This window comes from Artemia sp. Qi Xiang Cuo, chromosome 10 (assembly GCF_049724085.1).
Source record: "Artemia sp. Qi Xiang Cuo chromosome 10, ASM4972408v1, whole genome shotgun sequence".
Taxonomy (NCBI): domain Eukaryota; kingdom Metazoa; phylum Arthropoda; class Branchiopoda; order Anostraca; family Artemiidae; genus Artemia; species Artemia sp. Qi Xiang Cuo.
The window spans coordinates 352,910-377,240 of NC_142803.1; the positions used below are offsets into that span (position 1 = coordinate 352,910).

Here is a 24,331-nt window from a genome sequence, read left to right on the forward strand (position 1 = left end):
TCGGAGAAGCACAGTACTCGCACCAGAAAAATTTGTCTTAAAAACACATGCTAAGCCGCCAGAAGGGCGGCCACGCGTAATTTTAGCTGGACGCACAAAAACAACGTGATCACTGCTTCGTCTCAGAAAATTTTCGCTAAAGGTGGTCAGTAAATGTTCTTGGAGACAAACAAAGTCGTAATTAACATACAGATCATCAATTAAAAAGGCCTTACCTCTTGTTTCATTAATATTAAATGAGACTATACTTATGTCCAGATTCATTTTTGAGAATAGACCTTATCAGTGATCTTCTTAATCGCAGGGCATTGTAGGCTGTAAGAAGGGTGAGATCCTCCACAATTGGCACATTTCGGAGATTCCGTACAACGATCACTGTTCGTAGATAAATGCGGTCCAGGACAACGAGCGCACTTGGGAGTGCTACTAGTACTTGCACTTTCCAAGCGCCCAGGGGAACGACACTTGAAGCAACACTTTGGCAATTGCTTGAACTCATAAACACGGAAGTTTCATACCCAATCTTCACACCGTTTCGCAGAAATGATCCTTTAGTAATCGCGTCTGCAAGTTCAAGCTTAACCGATTTGCTTGTTCCAAATCGACTAGACCCGATTATACCAAAATGGTTCCGTAGCATTTCAAGGTCAAAATCAGACGGGACTTCTCGAATAACACCCAAGTATTTTTTACATAAAACTTTCACACTAGAAACAGGTAGAGCTTCCTTTGATGATTTGCAAAAATCTTCAGTTGCAGATTTCTCAATATTCACCGTCTGCCGGTTTTTAGTTGCCCGCAATCTGGACACCAGCTGATGACCAAAAATTGAGTCTTTTACTAATTTTCGCTTTAGCAGGTCGTCATTCTCAGGTGGCAGATCCGAGATCAAAACTGTAGCTTGCGTATCACACGTAGCAGGTTCGCTAATCAAAGGTATTTGAGGAAAGTTCAGATTGCATGAATCAATCTTGGCAGAAACTAGCGAAATCGCTTGCTCAAGGCTCGTAAGCTTGGCTGTGACGTGTGTAAACGCTGTAGCAGAGATAAAAGGGACTTCTGTTGGCCTTTTGATGACAAAACAAGGGAGCTGTTTTCCATCGGCATCACAGTTCTTCATCAAGTCTATAATATCTTGCAGGTGACTGAGAATTGGATTTAAAGAAAATAGTATCTTAAATCAGCCTTATTCACCTCTGCACCACACGTTCACACGGCTTCGCCATCTTGAGACTCGTATATGATGACGAGCAGAATTCAAATAAAGCATAAAAAAATATACCAAATTCGCGCATGCGATAACAAAACTAGGCATCTGTTTTTGTTGTTGTTTTTTTCTGGTTAAAAATATTGGTTGTATAGAATGTAAATACATGATTTGATTTAAAAAAGAGGGATCTATTGTTTGGTGAGATAAAAATCATAGGTTTTCTTGAAAATATTTCGAGTAAAACGCCACTATTCAGAAAATTGTCTTTTTTTTTGGGGGGGGGGAATTCTCTTGTTCAAACGCTTATATATTCTTGCAGATTCATGTCTCGACTTTGTTTTTATGAACAACGTGTAAACGACATTCTGTTGGTTCGAGTGATTCTGTGCAGTTTGATTCGTTTTCATTTTTATTTAACAGCTAAAAAAAAAATTTAATAAAACTTGGTCATTGTAGGCTAATTTCTGAAAGCTATGACGTTATTTAGAAATAATAAATAGTTGCTCAAGAATTAAGATTGTCTTAAAAAGAGGTACATGGTTTGACTCGTAATAACAAGCAGAATTCAAATAAAGCATAAAAAAATATACTTATTTACAGCAAAATTGTGTAAGCTTATGTCACACAATAAGTTCATGTAAACTTATGTAAGCAAAAATTTTTATGTAAACTAAAAATACCAGGTGAAAGTACTTGTCCTTAGCATTCAGAATATGTCAAGTTTATAAAGTTTTCAGTTTATTTTACCGTGTAAATAAAATCAGGAGCGGTATGACGTCGTCATAGGCCAAATTTGACTTTATAGGCTAAAATGACGCCGTTCTACATGCGTGCGAACTTGTGAACCCCAATATTCATTATCAGCGCCTCCGATTACCATAGAATCCACTCTCAAACCAACTGCAGTGATTGTGAGCCACCCCTTGAAAGATAACGGTCCGTTGATCACTGACTATAGGTTTTATGGATAGCTGGCAACAAGGCCGTGTCCAGGATTTTTGCGCGGGGGGTGGGTACAAAGAACTTTATAAAACGCTTCAAAAACGTGTTGTTATGCATTTTTGTTACATGTTCACGAGTCGGACAAACTTTTTTTCGGACAAACTTTATATATATATATATATATATATATATATATATATATATATATATATATATATATATATATATATATATATATATATATATATATATATATATATATTGTTTTCGCGTAACAAAGTTTTGTCTTTTGTCTAAACTTACCTCAAGTCGAATTTCTCTTTTTTTTTCTACTTCATTTTTTTAAGTTTTTTTTTCTTGATTGTAGCTGGATCCAGATTATCTACATGAAGAGCATCAGCTTGAAGACCATGGAATTAATTCTGGAATTCAGAAAAACTGGGATGAATTACCTAGAAAACTACCAAGGTTAATACCAAGACCTACGGATAAGAGGACCTCTGACATGCTTAAGGTATGAAAATATAGCATAGCAGAAATATGACCCCGAAGGGAGCTTTTAAACTCATATTATCATGGTTGCAGCGGCAGCTGCAACCTAGTAAAGAGCGAACCACAGCCCATAGTAATCAAAAGTTGAAAAACTTGTTTTCAAAAAAACTGTCTTATGAGAATAAATTACTGCCATTTGACACTGAATCAGGAATGGTAACTATTGTTTTGGTTAATCTTAGAAGTAAAACTTTATTGCGAAAAGAAATTTATGGTGATTTCGAAAAAGAGTCTAAATCCCCTTGAAAATGGCGTCAAATCGAAATTAAAAGTGTACCATTGGAACCATCATGGTCGAAAACCTTTTGTAGGATAATTACAGTCCCCCACCTTGAACACCAAGGAAATGACTTTTTTGCATGGGTAGCACTGATCTGTCTCCCTTTTTTTTCCAGGGCTAGCGGTTTACCAGAACACCATAGAGAGATGCTTAATGGCTCTATAGGAAGCTGTTTTTCACACCTACGTGCTTTTTATAAATTCCACTATCTGCAAGTGCCATCTGGCAAAAATGGCACATTTTGTGTCATTTCTCAAGGGGGGGGCTAGCGGGCTGCAAAAATATAGTATACAGATGTTTAATAGCTCACATTAAAGCTATTTCTCATATCCACGTTTCATTTATGAATTCCACCACCTGCAACGGCCAATTGGCACTATAAATGGCACTATTGATGCCATATCTTAAGTGGCAAATCTAGGGGCTAGTGGGCTGCCAGAACTTCTTTGAGAGATGTTTAATGGTTGATTTGAAAGCTCTTGCTCATTTTCTACGTGATTTTAATCCATGGAATCCATGGAATTAATTTGTTCTTCAATTTATGTTCTTAGTGAATATGAGCTAGTTTAAAATACGAATGATGAATTGTTGAAAATTCCGTGTTCTTATATGGCATAAGAAATATTGTATTCTAGCAAGTATTTTCAGTGCTAATTGCTAAACGTCTAAATGTGACCTACTTTCTCCATATTCTCTAGGGAGCGTTTTCTGCTATTTATCAATTGTTTCGGCGACTAGCGGAAATATACTGTTCTTTGATTTAAGGGGGAAATGCAAGTTTTTGATCTGCTGAGTAGGGAAAGAAAAATGGAAAATCTATTTATATAAAAACAAAACAATAAAAAAGGTAATAAGGTACATAGGATGCAAAGTGGTTACCGCTTCTCTTCACAAGTGCTCAAAATTGAATTTGCACAAAAAAAAGTTATTGTGTTCTGAAGAAGCCTAAAAAACAGGCATTGAGAGGTATGCTCACTTGAATCATAGGTCATGTTTTTGAATATTTTCAATTGAAACTGAAAAATAACCTTAAAACTTAAAACGAGCATACATTATTCCTTATAAATAAAAAAGATCATGGCAGCGTTGTTTCTGCATTAAATTTTAATAAAAAACGAACAAAAATTAAGTTAAAAAAACAAAGTTTTTCCGAGGGAAGTAAAAAGCGAAGTTGAAACTTAGAACGGACAAAAATTATTACTTTACAGCATATTTAATATATATTAATATAACTAGTAGAAATAAACCAACTAGTTATGTTTCCCTACGCTTTTAGGATTATACAAAACTAGCGCTTTACTGAAAACATAAAAGTCAAGTATAAAAAACAGGATTACTGATTTAAGTGTCAAAAATGAGTATGTATCATGACAACACTAAACGAATCTATAAAGCTTTTCATAGTCTTACACCAGTTGTGACATTAGTAACTTTCAGTATACAATTAAAAGCGTAAAACTTAAATATTTTTTAATAACCGCGAAGTAATTGAACAGCATACAGAAATATTGGATTGATTAATCAAGCAGCATTTTGCTCTCACCAGCTATAATACCAATATTGGGCAATATACACTCTGAAATTGTAAGAAATATGCTTTAGTATCACTTGAAATGAAGATCAAATAAGACATATTATGAACTCTGGAAATCCGATTATTTCTCTCTATACAAGAGTGAATTTCAAGCTTTGATGCAAATTCTAAAGCTAGTTTATAGTCCTAATACTATCAATATGGCTTTACTTTGAACTTGTCTACATAATAATCATGATCTGTCCTTTTCAGAACCAAAACGAGAGCCTGTTATTGGACTTAACCTTTGTGCAGAAGTGATACAAAATTAAACGTAAAAAAATAAAGAAAATCCTAAAGGGGGGGGGGGGGTATAAAGAATATGCCGTAAAAATCATCCACCCTCCAAACATTCAGTAGTATCGCTAACATAAACATGCAACGCGAAATGACATTTAAAATCGATATAATCACCAAAAAACTAAACATAAAACACATATGAACAATGAAAAATATGGATAATAACCAAAACTGTATTTGAAGACTACTTGACGAAAATCGCTAGTCGTACGATCTTGTGGTCTCCTACGTAAAGTATGCCTAACATTGAAAATCGAAAACCTAAAAGGCTTTTCTACCATAGGCGGGGCCGTATCCAGGATTTTTCTTCAGGGGGTTTGGGGAGTCAAACCCCTTCCCCGGACCCCCCCCCCCCGGATAGGGCCTTGACCATAGGTCTTGTGAAATATTTTAGTTCTGGGGATACCCACAACCCTTTCCACTGTTGTGAATGTAAGCACAGACGAGTAATTTTTAAATTTATTCTAAAAATGTTTGAGTTTTTGGCATTTCCAGTCTTACCTTCATTTAAGATATTTTGTTTCTGGCCATGCTCCTATTCGTTGGGGCGTAAGACAAGGTAGCCTTTGCCCCGTGTCCAGAATGCTTAATCTTCCTGTTTTTCGTTATATTAATCTTGTGAAAAATGATAATTAAGTATCTTGAAAACGATAAAATAATCATCACACAATTAATAAGCAAAATAATTTAAGAAGAGGAAGATCGATTGATAATGTTTGATAGTTAAACGATTATCACAAGCTAAAAGAAAGAAAAAAAAATCTTGAATTCGAAATTAAAGTCAAACAGTGTTAAAAACAAATCAGAATCACAATGCAGGTTAAAGATATAATAATAAAAGAAGTAGTTGGAAACAATTGATAACAGGAGAAAGGCTTGTGTCAAAAACTAGAATAAAAATTATAACTCAAATCTTGAAAAATATAAAACTATAAAAAAAATGCGTCACAAAGCAGCAAAAAAGGAAAGAAATGACACGTAGAAAGCCTGAATTTCTTGTTTTTAATTGTGATATTAAGTAAGAGCATCTTGGGAAGGATCATGCTATTTATATTCTAGCTTAACTGAGCATTTACTTTGAAAACATGGTTAAAAGTTTTCACTAGCTAGGGATATCTCTAGCTGACTCCATTACTACTCTCTGTTCTCGTGATGGATGTGATATTATTAATAAGATGAGAGTTTGTACTAAAAAATTGTAGTAAATCGTAAGTTATATAAAAGATAAGCAGAGATTGGTTTTATTCCAGTCCTTGCGATTATCAGGTGGCCCCCCACTCCTCACCACCAGTTGTAGCCTACATCTTTGAGCGTCACTTCAGGCAGGATGGGTGGGGCGCTTCCGTCGCATAGTGCCTTTTCTTGCCGCGCATGGCATATTTTGCGGCATGTGACATAGACATTAGCTATGCATGGTGTGCGCCACCGGGTGAACATTTTAAAGTTGGCGACCCCTGGATTATTACTCTCTGTTCTGATATGGGCCTGTGGTATTATCTATAAGAATGTAATTTTCGATATTATAAAAAAGAAGTGTCGATTTGGTTTTATTCCAGTTATTATTATAATAATAACTGGAATAAACAGGTATCCACCTACTTTAAAAATCTAGTTATTTAAGATGCATTCATGGGAGTTAATGACTTTAGTTGTAAGTTCTATTTATAGTATACTTCGTTCTTATCGTAATATGCAACTTCAGCAAATATTCCGTAACAGATGTTATTGCTATTGTTGATGCAATAAGCATGCTGCACATCCTCCTTTTAGGCTAGGGTGTTTTCAGCCTGTAATCCATCTTTACTATGATTGGCCTTAATCTTATATTCTCCTCTTCTGGCAACCGTCTAGGGCTAAAAGAAAAGCAAGTCGTCCGCGGTTGGGTTTGGAGTACGTCATAAAGAAAGATTTAAAGAAAATGGGAACTTCAAAAGGACCAGACATCAAAAATTGTTCTAGAACAGGGACTGGTTAGTTCCCAATCACTTTCGGCTTAAAAAAGAAGACTAGAACTCTCAATACCCGCTCGAATGAGTATCCTCCAAAATTTCTACGACCAGGAGAGGAGGAAGGGGAAGGAGTAGCTTCCATCCTATACGGAATAAGTTCTGCTCATTATGGGGTTTAATGATCCACAAATCTTTGGGATCTACAAACATTTGGAATTACGTATTTTTTTTTCTAAACCTTAAGAATATTTCGGCTTTTTATACAGCCGTCTTCTGCAAACTACGTATACAACTACGAAACAAGCAATTGCTAATTTACAGAATGAATTTATAATTGTACCAGTTGATAAAGCTAGCAATAATTTCGCCATAATTTGTCAGAAACTCTATTGTGATATTTTATCAAAAGAGTTACAAACAACAAATACATACGAAAAGGCCCATATGGAGGAGAATAGTTTAATTGAAAATATAGAAGAAAGAATTTTGAAAAATTTCAATATCAAAATAAATGATAATGACAAACAGTTTCCTTTCTTATATTGGACGATAAAATTTCACAAAAATCCACCAAAACCACTGTTTATTGCTGGGGCAGCAAGGTGTCCAACCAGAATTGCGGCTACTGATCTATCTTTAATTTTAGGAGAAATTAGAAATAAATTTAAAGCATATTGCTCTGGAATTAAACAAATTTCTAACTTTAACCCATATTGGAGTGTTAATAACTCGTTACAAGTGATAGATTCTTTGGCGAATGTTTCAGCTAAAAGAGTCGAGTCATTTTATTTTAATACATTTTATACAAATTTGTAACAAAATTTATTATTAGAAAAAATTAAAGCGGTGATAAATAAATATTTTATTTTTTCTAAAATAGGATTTTTTAAAATTTATAATTTTAATAAAAAAGCCCGATGGACGAATTTCTTTAGAAGTACTATTAATTCAAGATGTTATAGCTTGGATATGGTATGTGATTTATTGGAATTTGTTCTATTTAATACATTTATAAGATTTAGTGGGAATTTATATAAACAAACTGTAGGTATTCCTATGGGTGGGAATGCAAGTCCATTCATAGCAGACCTGTTTTTAAGTCAATTAGAATATGAATATATGATAAATAAAAATAGCCCAAGCAATTTAAAATATAACCTTTCAAATAATAAAAGATATCTGGACGATCTCTTTGTAATAAATTGTGCAGAGTTTATTGAGATTTCAAAAAATATTTATCCACAAGAGTTAATTCTTGAGCCTAGCTATGGGATGGGACACTCCGACCATTTCTTAGATTTAAATATTAATATTTCAAATAATAATAAATTAGTTTTTAAATTATATAATAAAACGGATGATTTTAATTTTGAAGTAATTAATTTTCCATATCTTGAAAGTAATATACATTCAAATATTACTTATTCGGCTTATTATTCCCAATTATTTAGGTATGCAAAAATATGCAGTAATTACACAGATTTTAAAAATAGATGTAAAAAGCTGAGCGAAAAACTGATCTTAAGAGGTTTTTCAGCCAAAAAAATTAGTTGGCAATTCAAAAAATTTAGTTTCATGTATCATGAACTATTAATTAAATATAAAAAAAATTATAAGTAAATACTTAATTATATTTTATTATATTTTATCGTGCGCTTTTTTTTTTTTTTTTGGTTTTTTTTTTTTCTAGGGGTTTAAAAAAATATTTATGATCTTTAAATTTGTGATTTGTTACAGATAACAAAAAAATATACAACTGGAAATGTATTAATTTTTTACAGAATGGTCTCTTTCAGTGACCTCTGGGATTTTACTATGGAAACATTGAAACACTTTTTGTATGTAATTTTTAATAGCTTGACTAGTATGCATGTATTTCACAGGTTTCACCTGACATAGGGTTACCATATAGATCTTATGGTAGAGGCGCCACCGTGCTGGGTAAAGGATGTTAAGCCTCGAAACCCGTTAAGGCCGGTTGTTTTTCTTCTGATGAGCCCTAAATGGAAGGTTTTACTTGGAAATATTTTGCTAGATTTAAGGTGCTTTTGCTGGTAATTTTACAACGACTTACATTTATTGATGACAACTTTGCATGGATTTGGACTTTTCTATTTGGTTGATGGTTTGGGTATACTGTTTGATCCTAGGTAGTTGGATGGATGTGTAAGGTGAGAGCCTCGTTCAAGTGCACATTTGTCTCAATTGCTGGATTAGGACGACAGTTTTTTTTTTTTTTTTTTTTTTTTTTTTTTTTTTTTTTTTTTTTTTTTTTGCCAAGTAATTACCTCTTAAACATAATACAAATGAAATAAAACTTAAAAATGGAATAAAAAACAATAAAATGGGATTACAACAGCCCTGTTTTTTGTTTAAATGAACCGATGGAAAGGCAATGTGGTCTTGGTCGTTATTTAAAGATCATGGATGTGTTTTGTTTGCTTGTTTGTTGTTTTTTTTTTTCAGGGATTATCTTATCGAGTTTATCCTAGGAGATGGGGAGAGAGCTCATTCAAACAAAAATTAAAATTTTGATTGCCCTTTTAAGTGACCAAACAGAATGGAGGGCAGCCAGCCCCTTTTCTCCAAAGACATCCGAATGAAATTTTGAGATAGCCATTTGGTTCATCATTATTGGAAAGGTTCAATAAATATGCCTCTGGAAATGACATGACCTCCGAAAGCCATAGGAAAGGGCTGTAAATTTTGTAATTTGTCCATTGTTTACAAATAGTATTTGTTATTGGGAAACATACGGACATTTTTCGCGCGGAAGGGGGGGGGGGGTCTGAAGAAAAAATTTCAGCGGGGAGGAAATTTTCTGGGAAGAATTCCCTGAAATCATCTACAAAAATCTTTTTTATTTGTTTTACTTTCTCTTTGAATTGTCCAGGGAAAAGTTTCAGCGGGGACCAGATTGTCGGGCAGGATTTTTCCATGGAAAAATGTGGGTATTATCCACAAGGGTTTGCGGGATGCACCAGAGCAGGATGATACCTCCCTTCTTACTGCATCAAAGTTTCTAATGCTTATTTTAATGTTAACTGAAGTGACTTGCTACATAAAATAGTGGTGAATTATTAAGGAGGGGCGGAAGGTCTTTGTGTAGAGGGAGAGAGGGTAAGATGCCTAAAGTAGTACGTTTCAAAGACCTAATTTTCTAAACTTCATTGAGCCATCGGATGAAAATTGAATGTGGTTTAGAGGCTTGTCTACTCCTTCTTAGACAGTGAAAAAAAAAATTAAGTTCAAATATTTCTGCTTCACTTCCAGAAGCTTTTATCAATCAAATAACCCCCCCCCCCCCCGAAAAAAAAACATAAAAAAAGAAAACAAAGATAAACACAAAAACGCTAAACATTTCACCATTATTTTATATTTGGGGGGGGGATTTAGTCTTTACAACTGAAAGGAAAGCAGAAATTAAAGTTCCGGTTGGTAATTGGGAAGCCTACAGGTTGTTTTTTTTTGGGGGGGAGGGGGTATGTCGGAGGATCTTCGCGTGGGGAAGGGAACTCTCCGTGGAGGGGGAGCCGGATTTCCCAAAATTATCAATGATCAGAATTTAAAAAAAAAACACTTTTTTTTACCGGAAAGTAAGGTTCAACATTAAAACTTAAAACGAATAGAAATTTTTACGTATATGGGAGGTGTTGCCCTCTCCTCAATACCTTGCTCTTCACGCTGAAGTTTTTTTTAGAACATTTAAAAAAAAAGTTTATTATTCTAGTTAAACTGCCCTTGTGTTTTAGGATTCATTGTTAAATAATTGGAACAAAAAGTCGAACTTTAGCGTAAAGAGCAAGGTATTGGGGAGAGACAACCCTCCTCATATACGTAAAATTTCTGTTCGTTTTAAGTTTTAATTTTGCTCCTTATTTTCAGTTGAAAAGTTCAGTTGAAAACAGAGTCGAACCATTACTTTTACACCTTTTAAACAAGTTTGCTTTCCATTGATGTTCGTTGAAAGCTAACTGAGTAATATTTGTATTGCTTCGCATATGTATTGCTTCCTCGCTATATCATTTACCTTATTGAGTGGTATCGGAAAGAAAGAAGTTGACATCCTTATAGTAGGGCAACAAGAGACGTAAAACTGAACTAAGCAATGGAAGAAAATGTTTAAACCGACCTAAGAAAAATATATGTGATCTGTCTCTTTATGTTTCAATGGGGGGATGTTGGAGGGGGACAGACCCAAGGAGCTTACTCAGGAACATGTTATAAGGGGGAATTAAAAATCCCTGCTTGACTCTGATCCAACAGTGTGTGGCATGTCCGCCATTTTCTAAACATGTTCTTAACGAGTTCGGACCTGTATTTCACAATGTTAGCCTCCAATGTGTAATCAACTCAGAAATCCTTTAAAACTAATTTTGCTGGAACTTTTTTGTGAAATATATATTTAGAGGGATGTGCTTAGGGACGTTCATATCTGTGTTCTTAAAGATTTGCATTTACTAATGTTTAGTCGCATAGTATCATTTCCTATCTGACTTCTAGATAGTACCAGTATTATCTGACTTTAGGGGCTTTAATTTTGAACGTCGTGCAGTGTATTCCAACAATGTAGTTTATCCCCAGTTATCAGAAATTAACCAGCCAAATGGAATAATTCATAGATCTAAAGACCGATATGTTCGTTTTTTGGGAATTCTTGTTGATGAAAACTTTTCTTTCAGACGTCACATTGATTTTATTAAAATGAAGATGGAGTCTCGGTATTTTAAGGAAACTTAGACACACTTTTCCTGGATCAATTTTGAAAATCCTTTTTCACTGCTTGATCTAATCTTGTGTTTCTTACTGCCCAATTGTGTGGATGTGAACTTTTCCTTCGCTTTTAAAACCAATTTCTAAGGTTTATAATAATGCTAGAAACCTCAGACACGAGACCAATTGTTCACTAGTTATAGCATTACTTGATCTTAAGTCACTAGACATTCGTTCAAGTGCATGTTTTACTGTTGCTTAGCTTCATGGTGACCTCCGCCGGCCCGGCCCCTAAGTGTTCCAGTATTTTATACTTCCGAGAGAAATAATTATTATATCTGCTGTGTGAAAAATCATGTTCTAGGTCCATTCACTCCATGTAAAAAGTCAAATTTTAACTCTACAATGGCGTGTCGAAATATATGTAATGGGTAGCCTCACTAACCTCAAGGGTGCCGCTCATTAGATCTGTTTAAAAAAAATTGTAGAATTTTTTCGCTTCGTATAAGTTTTTTTTTAGTTTATTTAATATAATTAATTAATTTAGTTTATTGATTCAATTTTATCTATAGTTTTCACATTAGCTATATTTTCTTTTCTTCTCCTTCGTATGTTATCTTAGCCTCAGTTGTGTAAACAACAACCCCATTCTGTACTCAGCGGGTTGAAGGAGGTACAAAATAGGGGAGATGGCCTTTTGATGGATCATAGACGCAAAGACTCTGCTTAGGGCAATCTAATTGTGTAAGTTAATTCTCCTGTAATACTCATTCAATGAGTTGCTTTATAACCACCTTTCTATGGAAATAACCCTCTGTTCTATATGGGTGATTTGCACATTTCGGGGCTCCTTACACTGAAGTTGTAGTTTTATGTCACCTAGGGGTATATTTTTGAGTGGCCGGCGTTTACCCCCCCCCCCCCTGAAATACCCCTCTTGTAAAATACCCCCCCCCCCCCGCCGTGGAAAATACTCCCTCCCCGGAAAATACCCCCTTCCGTGGAAAATAAGGCTTTCCAAATTTGAGAATTTTATTTGAGTTTTTTTTTCGTATAGAGAAGGGATTTTGGTACTTGTATATTATACGTCACTCACTCAAGTTTACGCTGTGTAAAACTCGAGAAAAACCGGATTCTTCGTTATTTTCTTTCAGCTTAACGCGAGACAATACAAAGGCAAGTGACAGAACAAATGCGTTACTTTAGAAACACATTTGGACTATATGTTTGTACGTTAGGGGGGAGGGGGAAACATAGCGGGTCTGCATGCAAAATGTGTTAGGTACAATTATTCTGCATATTATGAATTAAGAATTGTTTTCTGACTTCAAACTGTCCAAATACTTTACCCCCCCCCCCCTATGTGCAAATATATAGCCCAAATTATGTATTTCCCATCTATACTGTCACTTGTCTTTGTATTGTCTCGTGCTAAGCTGGAAGAAACTAATGAAGAAACCGGTTTGTTCTTGAGTTTTATACAGCTTAAACTTGAGTGAACGACGAATAATACACAAGTACCAAAATTCCTTCCCCCTATGGAACAAAAATCAAATCAAGTTCTCAAATTTAGAAAGCCTTATTTTCCACGGGGGGTTTTTCAGGAGGGGTAGTTTTTGCAGCGGGGTATTTTTCACAGGAGGGGGTAAACTTCTAGGACCATATTTTTTGGTTCTAGGCATTTACCCCTCGCAAAATACCCCCTCCCCCGTAAAATATCCCCCGAAAATGCACCTCCGCGAGAAATCCCCCCCTCAGGAAAATACCCCTCGTGGAAAATACATCCCCGCTGAAAGGAGATTATTTCCAAAAATTTTCTCCCCATTGAAAATTACCCCAGACAACCCCCCCCCCCCTGCAGAAAACGACCCTTCGAAAAATGTCCTTATGTTTCCCAATAACAAATGCTATCTGTAAACAGTGGACAAATTACAAAGCTTAAAAAGGCACTTAAACTATCTAGAATAGGGTTTCCTGATTGTTTTGTAGCTAGGGAGGGAGGGAGATACCTGAAAGGTTGCGTTTTAATGTCAAAACATTCCAGTTCTCATTAAGCCATCAGATAAATATAGAATTAGTTCTAAGGGAGAGATGAAGGGAGGGTGGAGGTAAGAATTGATGTATAATCCCCAGGCCAGAAACCAGGATTTTTTTTTGGGGGGGGGGGGTATTTTTTTGGGAGTGGGGGGTACAAAAAACTTAAAAAACGACACAAAAAACGAAACAAAAATGTGAAATTGATATGTACTGCCTTATGATTTCTGGGAATATTTTTGGTCTACGTTGTTATTATGAAAGTAAAGAGTAACATTAAACCCAAAATGAGAAGAATTTGTTTCCTGTAGGAGGGAGAATGCCCCTTCATCATCCTCCTTTTCACCTCGAGGTTGCAGAAACTTCTGAGGGTGCTCATCCGATCAGAAATTGAGAGTTCTAGTCCTTTTTTATTGGTCGAAAGTGTTTGGAGACCAACCAGCCGCAGGGGAGGGTATTTTACGCGGGGGGGGGGGGGGTCCAGGGGGCTGAGATAAACGCTGGCTCCGTGATTTCATTAATGAGACTTTGTGTTGGATCTTGAAGATGCAATAAAAAAAAATATATAAAAACGATCGCTTATTGTATTGTTAATACACACCAGCAGTTTTTGACCAGGGAAGCGTGTTATCGAAAAACGAAATGAGATGGAGAAAAATTGGCGGACCAAAAGCGCCCTCTGCGTACTTCTCTGATAGGCCCGTGATTTTTAGACCACTTTGGATCTCTGTGCCATTCACGTTTCGCTGCTCTCCTACGGTTTAACGAAAGACAGCAATTTTGCTATCAATTCATTGTTGAAATTCAGCTCTATCAGTTTACCGAACTGAATTCTGAAATTTGTTTTGCATGTTTCGTTTAGATTGAAAATGCCTTAATATTAATTGAAGGTTGTTGAAAAAGGAAAATATTCCTGTTTTTAAACACGTATAGATCCTTCTCCAAGAATAAGTCTAAATACTAACATATTTCTGACTCGGTGAATGGAAAGATCTGAGACCAATGAATCCAACGATTCAAATATTTTGTCCATTTGGTGTAAGTTACAACAGTTGGGGGGGAGAGTTACAAAAAGATTTTTTTGGGGAGGGAGGTACAAAAAAAATTAAAAAAGTATAAAAAATTTCTTATATTCATTTCTGTCACATTTTTAAGAGTTGGACAAACACTTCTACGGTGGGGGGGGGGGGGTCAAACCTCATACCCCCTCTAGATACGGCCTTGTTCAGAGGTAATATATACTTGGCATCAATTGCGAGGCATCCTAAACTATACCCTTCATTCGATTATTAACCATACTTGTTAAAAAATACGAATTATGCTACATGCAACAAAGATAACCTAATCCTAAGTAGGGTTAGTAACCTTAACTGGGAAAAATGTTGCTTGTTACGGCTTTTTATAAGGTAGATAACATTTTAACAATAGGGCTATTAATCCTATCTTATTCATTACCACATTGAATAAGGTTACCAACCTTGTTAAAAGTGAGGCTAGTGACCCTACTTGTTAGAAGGTCAGTAACCTTACTGCTACCAGCAATAGTAATCACATATAATGAAGGTATCTTGTTAGATTTTATAATATTGCTGATAACTTTAGTGTATTTTAGGGTTAGCAACCCTACTTTGGAAAAACTTTGCTTATTATTGATTTAGTCAGAAAAAAAGAAATACTTTACTGTCAGTGAAACCAAAAGAAAATTCTGTCAGGAGGGGAAGGGGGGTCAATGAATAGGTGTCATAGTAATGAATTAAAGCACTTCAGATGTTTCAAGAGATAGTCATGTCCTTATTAAAATTAAAAAAAAATGTCCTAGTTATTGATTAATTTTAGGACAAATGGGAGCGAATACACAGGGGCCTAGGTCTCTAAGGGAAGTTTTTGATTAACTTTCCCTGTTCCATAGGCCCCATTTTTAAAACTTAATCAAAATTTAGCCAGTGCATAACTGATTTATCTCTGTGTTTCCGGCGATATCGAGGTACCGGAGCACCATAGACAGTTGTTTAACGGCTCGTTTGAAAGATCGCGCTTAGTATATATTTAACTTAATTAAGTTGCCTTAAAAAGCTATGTGGTACCAAAAATAGTATTTTCTGCAACCCTTAACTGCAGGTCACAAAATCATTATGTCCCGCTTATTTGTTTTCCCTACCATTAAGAGCCAAAGAAAAAAATAAGCTGGTGTAGTTTTATTAACTGGACGCTTTTAGTCAATGCTTTCCTAGCTGGATGCTTTACGTTCCCGTTTTTTTTATTAATTACGTGAACTTTCCCAGGCTATCGACTTTTGTGAATATATTTAAATTTATGTATTAATATATCGAAAGAAAGGATGTTTTTTTCTGATACAAACATTGCTATGAAAGTATCTAGAGGTCGATTACTCTTGGCACTGGTCTTTCTTTTACTTGTTGTTAGTCGTCACGGTCTGTTTGAGTGATTTAAAAAAACGAGTTTTTAAAATGAAAGTAAAGAGGGACATTATGAATTAAAATGAAAAGAAATTATCCTTCATATGAGTTAGGCTACCGCCCCTTCACCCCCTGTTCTTTATGCCAAAGTTTAGCTAGTGCTTAACTTAAAGCATAAGATGCAAAATATATTGTTAATTGAGGTTCGCAACTGTTTTGTTTATCGAATGCCACTCACAACATTTGAATTGAAAGTTTTATTTATTTAAAAGCGAAGACGAATAAATTAGATCTTTCACTTTTGAACCATTTTGATAAAATGTAATTTAGTTTCGCATTGCTCCTGTTTTAAAGCATTCATTCTCGATGTACTGAGAGAACAGGGTCAACTTATAGCCTAAAAATGGGGAGGGGGGTTAAGGGTTGGCAGACCTCTCTTATATACATGATATTTTTGTGTGTGTGTGATTCTTTGCTAACATTTGATTAATCCTCCTATATTTTTTTATACACAGGTGATTTCCATTCGTTTTTACTGTTTTATTCAGGGAGTTGAGAGAGCCTCCAGAAATAGAGTTTTTGTGCATTTCAATCTTTTAATTGGAATAATCGTTTTGCCCTTCAGTTCCACACCATGTTTTTTCACGACGAGACCCCGACCCAGAAAGGTAGGGAGGAGGTATTTTTCCCCTGGGATTACTTCTGAATAAAAAAAAGTACACTAAAGCTCTCAATTCAAAATTTATCAGAAGACTTGTTGTATAATCTAATCAGTTCGATTAGAGGAATCCTCTTGATCATGCAGGTTTGTGATTCTTTGCTTAATCATGCAGGACTTGCTCTTAATGTATATTTCAAATTCAAGTGTCAATTCATTTTTTTTATTTATGAATAAAAACATAACAAGTAAATTATTAATAACCGTCCCAAAAAAGATAAGGAAAAGTAGTTGCGACGAAATGGCTACTTACATTTTTTTAAAACAAATAATTAATCAAGCTGACAATAAAAAAAAATTAATAAAACGTAACTAAATTACACAACCAAAATAAAAACTATAAGCGATTTCTCATGATAACAATAGTAGGAATAATAATATATAGATAAATAAATACTACGAACCTTTTCCTAATAAACATTTTTTCTCCAATTACTTTTAAATAACCCGAGGTGGTCAGCCACCGGAATGCTCTCTGGAATGGAGTTCCATACATCGGGCCCTGAAAATCTAGTAGGGAAACCAGCCCTGGTTCCACTTCTATGTGGCGCATCAAAATCATCAGCTTGACGCGTTTCATAACTATGTATATAGTAATCTATTGTCACTAAAATAGTCATGAAAAACCTGAGGACTTACAGAATTCCAACATTTGTATGCAAAAACTCCTAACCGGTAGTCACGCAACTGTCCTACTTAAAGCATTTGTAATTAGTGAAGCAAATTGTAATTTGTTAAAAATTTCTCATGTTTCTCCTGAACTTTATCTGTTAGTCCTTGGGCTTGGAGCACCCCATTTGTATTAAACAAGGGGAAGTCCGTGTGATCCTAAAATCTACTCGGACGAACCATCTGTTGCAGTAGAAATATCTACTAGTCATAACATTCTCACCTTTTCAGGAGTGGATCCAGGATTTTTTTTTTTTTTTCGGGGAGGGGGGCAAATAGGTTGATCCGATAAACTTGCGTTATGAGCAAGTTTAATTAACGCAAACTTGCGTTAATTAAGTAAATTAAAGTACTTTAGACTATGTTAGGGGGATCCGCCACTACGTTATTCCCTGGATCCGCCACTGCACCTTTCAGTCTGGTTCACTGTGCCAGATTTTTTGGAAGAGTTTGAAAACTATCCAGTTTTGGAAATTTTGTAGCTGAAGTGTTCCAAAAAACAGTATTTTCATTTGCGTGGAGTCCAATATGACAGTAAACTTAGACTTTACAAAATGGATTCCGTGAAACAGATTTTGTTAATATCTTAGCTTCTAAATAATCTTCAGTATTAAATTTAACTGCTAAACTACCATTTTCAGGGGTAAGGAAGGCAATTTTATCATGAACCAAACACCACATGTTCTATATTCAATATTCGTACTAACGTACCGGCCACACCCAAGAAGTTAAGATAGGTTAATCCTAATGAAATATACCAAACTATGATGAAAATGTATTACATTAGTAACAAAATTATGGAAACTACAACAGAGAATTATGGAAAGCAGGCCGCCCAGAACTTAGCAGGCCGCCCAGATTATATCAAATACTTAAGCTAACTAATTATATATGTTAAATATTTAATTAAAATATAACTGCATAGTAGTTTATCTCAATCCTGCTAATTTGACTATCTCCGAGTGCACACAGATATAACGATTTTAAACAGATCAGGAACAACAGTGTGGTCGATATATTACGTAAGTACTACTATTACTACTACTAACAACTCACCGCAGCACCAAGCCGCCTGAGGCCAACACAGCTACGTACGCTCCTAATCCATCCCAATCTATTTAAAGCCTCCCTTTTTAAACCCTCCCAGGAAGGTAAGTACCCTAATATTTTATCGATATAGGGTACTGCAATGTTTGTCTCCAACCAATACATAATCCCTATTTTATGATGGTTTTTCGCTTTTTCTGATGCAATTCATGGATAACTGTTTTTATTTGATTTTAGTCATTTGTGCAACTTGTGGTCTTTCATAAAAACCTAAAATACTTTTGACCAAAATGTCCCGTAAGACTCTGTGTTCAACAATGCACAACAAACATACTTCTCTTTGAAGATTTATTCTTAAATTCTCATATGTAAAAGAACAATTCTTCATGACCTTTGGGCACTGTATATAAATAATATACAGTATAATCACGACTCAGTAATAATTGGCTACTGCAGTCATGGCGCATATAAAAGCTCCGCCCATATTCTCTTACGTCCTCGTCCATTGGACCGCTGATGGCAGAATGAATGAGAACCCTGGAACACGTATTTTCGCAGAAACTTTCTCAAAATGCCTTTGACACCTTTGTAATATCTAAAAATATCTAATAATAATATTACACTACTAATTACTGATTCTTATATATATATTGGAATAATTTAATTTAAAATTAGATTCTTTAAAACTTAATGGTACAAAGGTAACTGAGAAATCTGACTTGTCTGCCCGTGAAAAAAAAATCTAATGTCGCTTGTGCTTGTTCTCCGGAGCACTTGGATATCAGTCCGGCTTTATATAATGGTTGAGATAGGGAATGATTCTACTGTATATATGTATCCACTGTGCCTTTGGGCGTCTGCCCTTGAGCCTGCATGTGCTTCCTTTAGAGACATTTTCTTTTTAATTTGTACCATTCTGATTAATATGGTTGTGTTTTTGACACGGCTTCATGTTCGGCAGTGATGGGCCACGACATCGAAATATACCAGGGAGCCTAGTTGCCTTGCAATCAGTTTTGGTTTTAATAAGGCACTAGACAGGACCTTGCAATTTCCGTTAGAATGTGACCTCTCTCGGTTTTCTATGACCACTGATTCGATACAGTCACCCCAGGAGAGAAAAAATGCACGCAGTTGTGTCACAAATACTGCTAAATTTTGTGTTTCCGTAGTTAGAGTTGAAAGTTCTATGAAAGAGTTATTTGGCATTCACAACTCTTGGGTAAAATTTTTTATTGGATACTTTTTCACATGGTTTTAACTCAGCATGAAAGCAAATTCTTTTTAGGTCAATATCATTACCATTTTTTTTTTAGTTTCAGTTACTGTTAACATGGATTGCTCTTTACTTACAGTTTGTTAAAACGGACTGTTTGACGTAGGCACTCAACTGTCCTTCGGTTATTGACGCCACTAATTTTAATAAGTATAGTTAAAACTAGACACCCACTATATAATCTTTGAACTAACTGGTTTTTAAACTCGTTTGAAAAAAGCGTCTATTTGCTACTATTCCCGTTGAAGCGGTTTTTGACGCCTGAATATCTATACAGTACTTTGGGAGTCTTTCTACATGCTAAATGTCACGTCGTCGCCTAATTGTCGAACTTACTTAGATCGCATCTGGGCCACTATAATGCAATGTTGCAGATGGTTGCCACCAAGTCAAAGTAAAACCACGAATACCATGTAGTACAGTAATAATACGGAAAAAAAAATGCCCAAACCAGGAACAAATTGATAAAACAATGCTTTCTTCACCATCCAGACCAGAAAAAAAGCGATGAACAACATATCCAAAATCTCCATCTCTATCCCGTTGCGAAATTTGTTTTTTTTCGCTATTTTTGTTACATTAATTTTTATTTTTCATGAAAAAATGAAGTGTCACGAAATGAGTGGTTGATACGGATATCTGTATCAGAATTGAGAGCTGAAACCGTTTCTGACGTTAGTTTTTCTTCTAAACGTCAAATGAAATGAAAAAATCCATTTTTAATAAAAAAAAATAGCAAAATTTCGCTATTTTTGGCCAAAAAAACTAAGTGATAACCATGATATCTTTTTTTTGTGTGTTTTTTTTGTCCGTTCGTTTGTCTTTTTTCAGTATACAATCAGATCTTTCCAAGCTAGCGTGATTACTTTTACACATGGTCTCAACGCCATCTTGTGGCAACCGAGCTGCAGTCGTATGTAAATAAAAAGTTTTATCCGCTCCGGATCGTACAAAGAATCTCATTCGGGTTTGTAGTTTATTGATATAAATGCTAGGGTAGGTTCTTTCTTACCGAACTTGTAAATAAGCTGAATTACATACCCTTTATCACGACATAGCCTGCATCAACAAAACTTCTTCTCTGCATACTCCCCTTCATAGACCATTTTGCTTATCAGTGTCACCTACTGGTGCAGATATAAGCAGTTGAAAGATACATTACCCTGCGTTTAAAGCGCAGATCACTGAACAGCAAAGCTCTGGCTGCAGTACCTTGATATGGTTGAAAAGCTTCTCAAGTTTATACGTGCCGAGAGATTGGGCCTATGGGACCTGCATTTGCAGGTCTCAGCAGAAATGCTTCCCTACCCAGCCGCATCTGGGCACAACCTTTACGTGAAATCTGCCTGGCTGTACATCCAAAAGATGACTAAACTTCCCAGTCGTCACCCAAAACTGTTTCAGATGTTCAGTGAGCAAGGAAACACGATTAGAAAGTCAGATCGGCGCTGGGCCGGCCTCTCAGCAGACTTAGTTATTGAACAGGAGTACAAACGAAGCCTAAAGATATCAGGAGGACTCACTGGTGGAGAGCAATTTCGGTCCTATCGAGGCCGGCGTGTCTTGAGGTCAACCTGTTGATGCAGAACCTGACGAATATCTGCTACTCTACAAGCGAGCAGCATCGTGACTTGAGTCTGAACAGAAAAACCCGTGACTGTGAAGATACTGCGAAGTTGGTAGATTTCTTCGAAGTGTCATCCCCATTCAAAGGCAATGTACAACTGAGAAACGTTGCAAATCGACTAACTTCATCTCCAGGCGTGAATGTTGACGAAGCCGAATCTCCTGGGAAGAAAATCTTAGACAAGATGCCAGAAAAAACCTTGGAGGAAAACGTCTTTAAAAAGAAAGACCAAGTGACTCTAATGACCACAAAAACGTCGGGCTCTTCTGGGGTGGTACTACTTTTTCAGAGGTTCACTATCGATGCTCAGAGGTCTAATCTCAACGAGGATTGTTTAAAGTCTTAGCTATGCGCCATTTCTTATGTTGTATTAGAAACAAACAGATCCTGCAAAAGGCCAAAAAGCCCGAGCTAGCAAAAGGAGTTTATCAGTCATGTGGGTTTGATGCTCAGTTCCCAAGACCAGTGGAAATTACCAGCTTCGTCTTAGACGGGGGCACCCGTCTCCATTGGATCCCGTGGAAGGTTGCTTCCCCATACAAGGCTACCATGTCTTCGTATATTCATTACGTAGAAAAAAAGTATCCCCGTGCAGTTGTCATCTTCAACGGATACCACGGCGGCGTGTCAATCGAATATGCGACCCATTTGCGTCGAGTTGGATCTGTTGGCCGCGAAGTGTTATTTACCGAAGACATGAATCCTTAGGTGAAGAAAGAAGAGTTTCTTTCATGCAAGAAGAACAAATCGTGTTTTCTGAAGATTCTTTGAAACGCTCTGGTAGCCATCGGTTGCGATGTATACCACTCTGAAGGAGATGCTGATCTAGACATAGTGAAGAAGGCTACGGAAACTGCACTCCATAGCGAAACCATTGTGGTGGCTGATGACACAGATGTTCTCTTCCTCCTCATCTGTCATGTAGACAGGGGTTCAAATCGAGTTTACTTCTCGCCGGAAGCAAGATTCGGAAATGAATGCTCAGCTTGGGATGTTTGTCAGATGAAAGACAAGCTAGGATCGGAAGTTTGCTAGCTGATGCCGTTCTGTCACGCCATACCTTGTTGCGACACAACATCGCACCTTTTTGGCATTGGAAAAGGAAAAGCTTTTCAGCTATTGTTATCCAGCTCGAGTTTCAGAGACGCCGGTACCCTGTTTACCAAAAAATCTGTATCTCATGATGAGATAGCTGTGGCTGGAGAGAAAGCCTTGCTGATACTCTACAACCGCCAGGATCTGCCAAGTCTTGACACTGCCAGGAATCCAGTTTTCCAGAGGAAAGTCAATGCTGCCACCTCATTCGTACACCTACAAGAGCTGCCTCCGACTATGATGGCAGCAAAGTATCATTCGTTCCGAGTCTACAGCCAGGTTCAGATTTGGCTAGGGAATACGGTTGACCCGCTAAACTGGGGATGGAATCTTCAAGGCAACGAAGTTTTAGAGTCAAAAATGACAGATCTTCCCGCTACTCCTCCTCATCTTCTAAAGACAGTGAGGTTTTCTTGCCGAGCTGATGGTTGCGATAGTGAGAGATGATTCTGCAAGAAAAATGGCCTGGAATGCACCATAGCTTGTCGAGTATGTAGAGGAGTTTCGTGCAACAACGCGAAGTGTCAAGAAGATGAATTTTCTGAGGATTAGCTTTAAGCCTGTGATTTGTGTTCCTTTGATCAATTAGATGTGCAATTTTCTTATGTTTTATTACACATAATTTTACCGCGTCGCTTTTTATGGTGATGAAGGTGAAGGGATTTTGATCTCGAATGCCTGTGAAGAGCAAGGTTTTTGGGGAAGGGTGAGGAGGATGGGTATTAAAAAGATCTTGAATTATCTAAGAAAACCTAGTTTGTCAACTCAAAACCGATCTAGAAACTTCTATCGAACGCTTTTTTTTTCCTAAAACGTTAAAATGTGTTCATTTTTGTTCAAAAACAGAGTATTTGGGATTTATATTTTGACATTACGGAAAAACTAACATTAGATATCGTTTCAGCTTTTAAATCTGATACAGAAAGACATATCAAACACCAGTTTCGTGATATTTCATTTTTTTTTTCAAAAAAATAAAAAAATAATAAACAAAAACAGCGGAAAAAACAAATTTCGCAACGAGTTAGAGATGGAGATTTTGGATATGTTGTTCAGCGATTTTTTCTGGGAAGGGAAGATAGGGAAGAAAGTATTACTTTATCAATTTTTTCCTGGTCAAACCTTATACTTCCTGTACTAATGGATGAAAAAACTAATTGAAAAAACTAACGAAAAATTATGATGTGCCTGCTTTCCTCTTGAAAGCGGTAGAAAGGGTATAGTTTCGTTGTTTTGGGGGTATAGTTTTCTTTTATATATAAACATTTTAAGCGTTATTTCTTTTGTAGTGTTAATAAATCCAAAATTGTTGAGACTTTCAGGAATGAATATCAGTATATATTAAATTTTCAATCCATATTCATTTGTTCTATTCAGTAATATTGGTCTGTATGGTGTTTTTTTTTATGTTATGAGGATCTAGTCTTTAGAAGGTACAGGGGGCGTTAGCCCTACTCCTAATTGTGGTAGTTTCTGCTTGTTTTTGGCATGACTTGGTTATTTATTGTAATTTCTGTTCATTTTGGGTTTCATTTATTTATTGTTAGTGATTTTCGGTCGTTTGAAGTATTATTGAATATGTGAAATATCATTGAAATGTACGCTTCAAATATTATTTGGCTTTATTTCTATTCGTTTTGGTTTAATGTGGCTCTTCAATTTTCTTCGAAGATCATCTTTATGGAATACAGGAAATTATATATTTGCTAATATTCAAGGTCATTTTTTAAGCTTTTAAAAATTTATTTAAGTAGCTGCGTAAAGGTCAGAGAAATCCTTGGGAATTTGAAAACGATTTAATAAAAAATTAAGTTAGAACCAATGCTGTATCCAGGGGGGCTGGTTTGCCCCCCCCCCTAATGATTTTTTTTACTCCTGTAAACGTAACAAACGTGTATACAAACAAATTTTTGATGCCTTTTTTTAGTT

The 24,331-nt window shown here is 35.9% G+C and overlaps 1 protein-coding gene across 1 annotated transcript in view; it reads left to right on the forward strand.

Moving 5' to 3' along the window:
- Nucleotides 1-24,331, forward strand: part of LOC148947340 (uncharacterized) — a 327,588-nt gene that overhangs the window by 98,842 nt on the left and 204,415 nt on the right. The window contains exon 9 of the mRNA XM_089095216.1: nucleotides 2,520-2,666. Within this exon, the coding sequence (XP_088951342.1) occupies nucleotides 2,520-2,666 (147 nt within the window). The remainder of the gene's footprint in view (nucleotides 1-2,519; nucleotides 2,667-24,331) is intronic.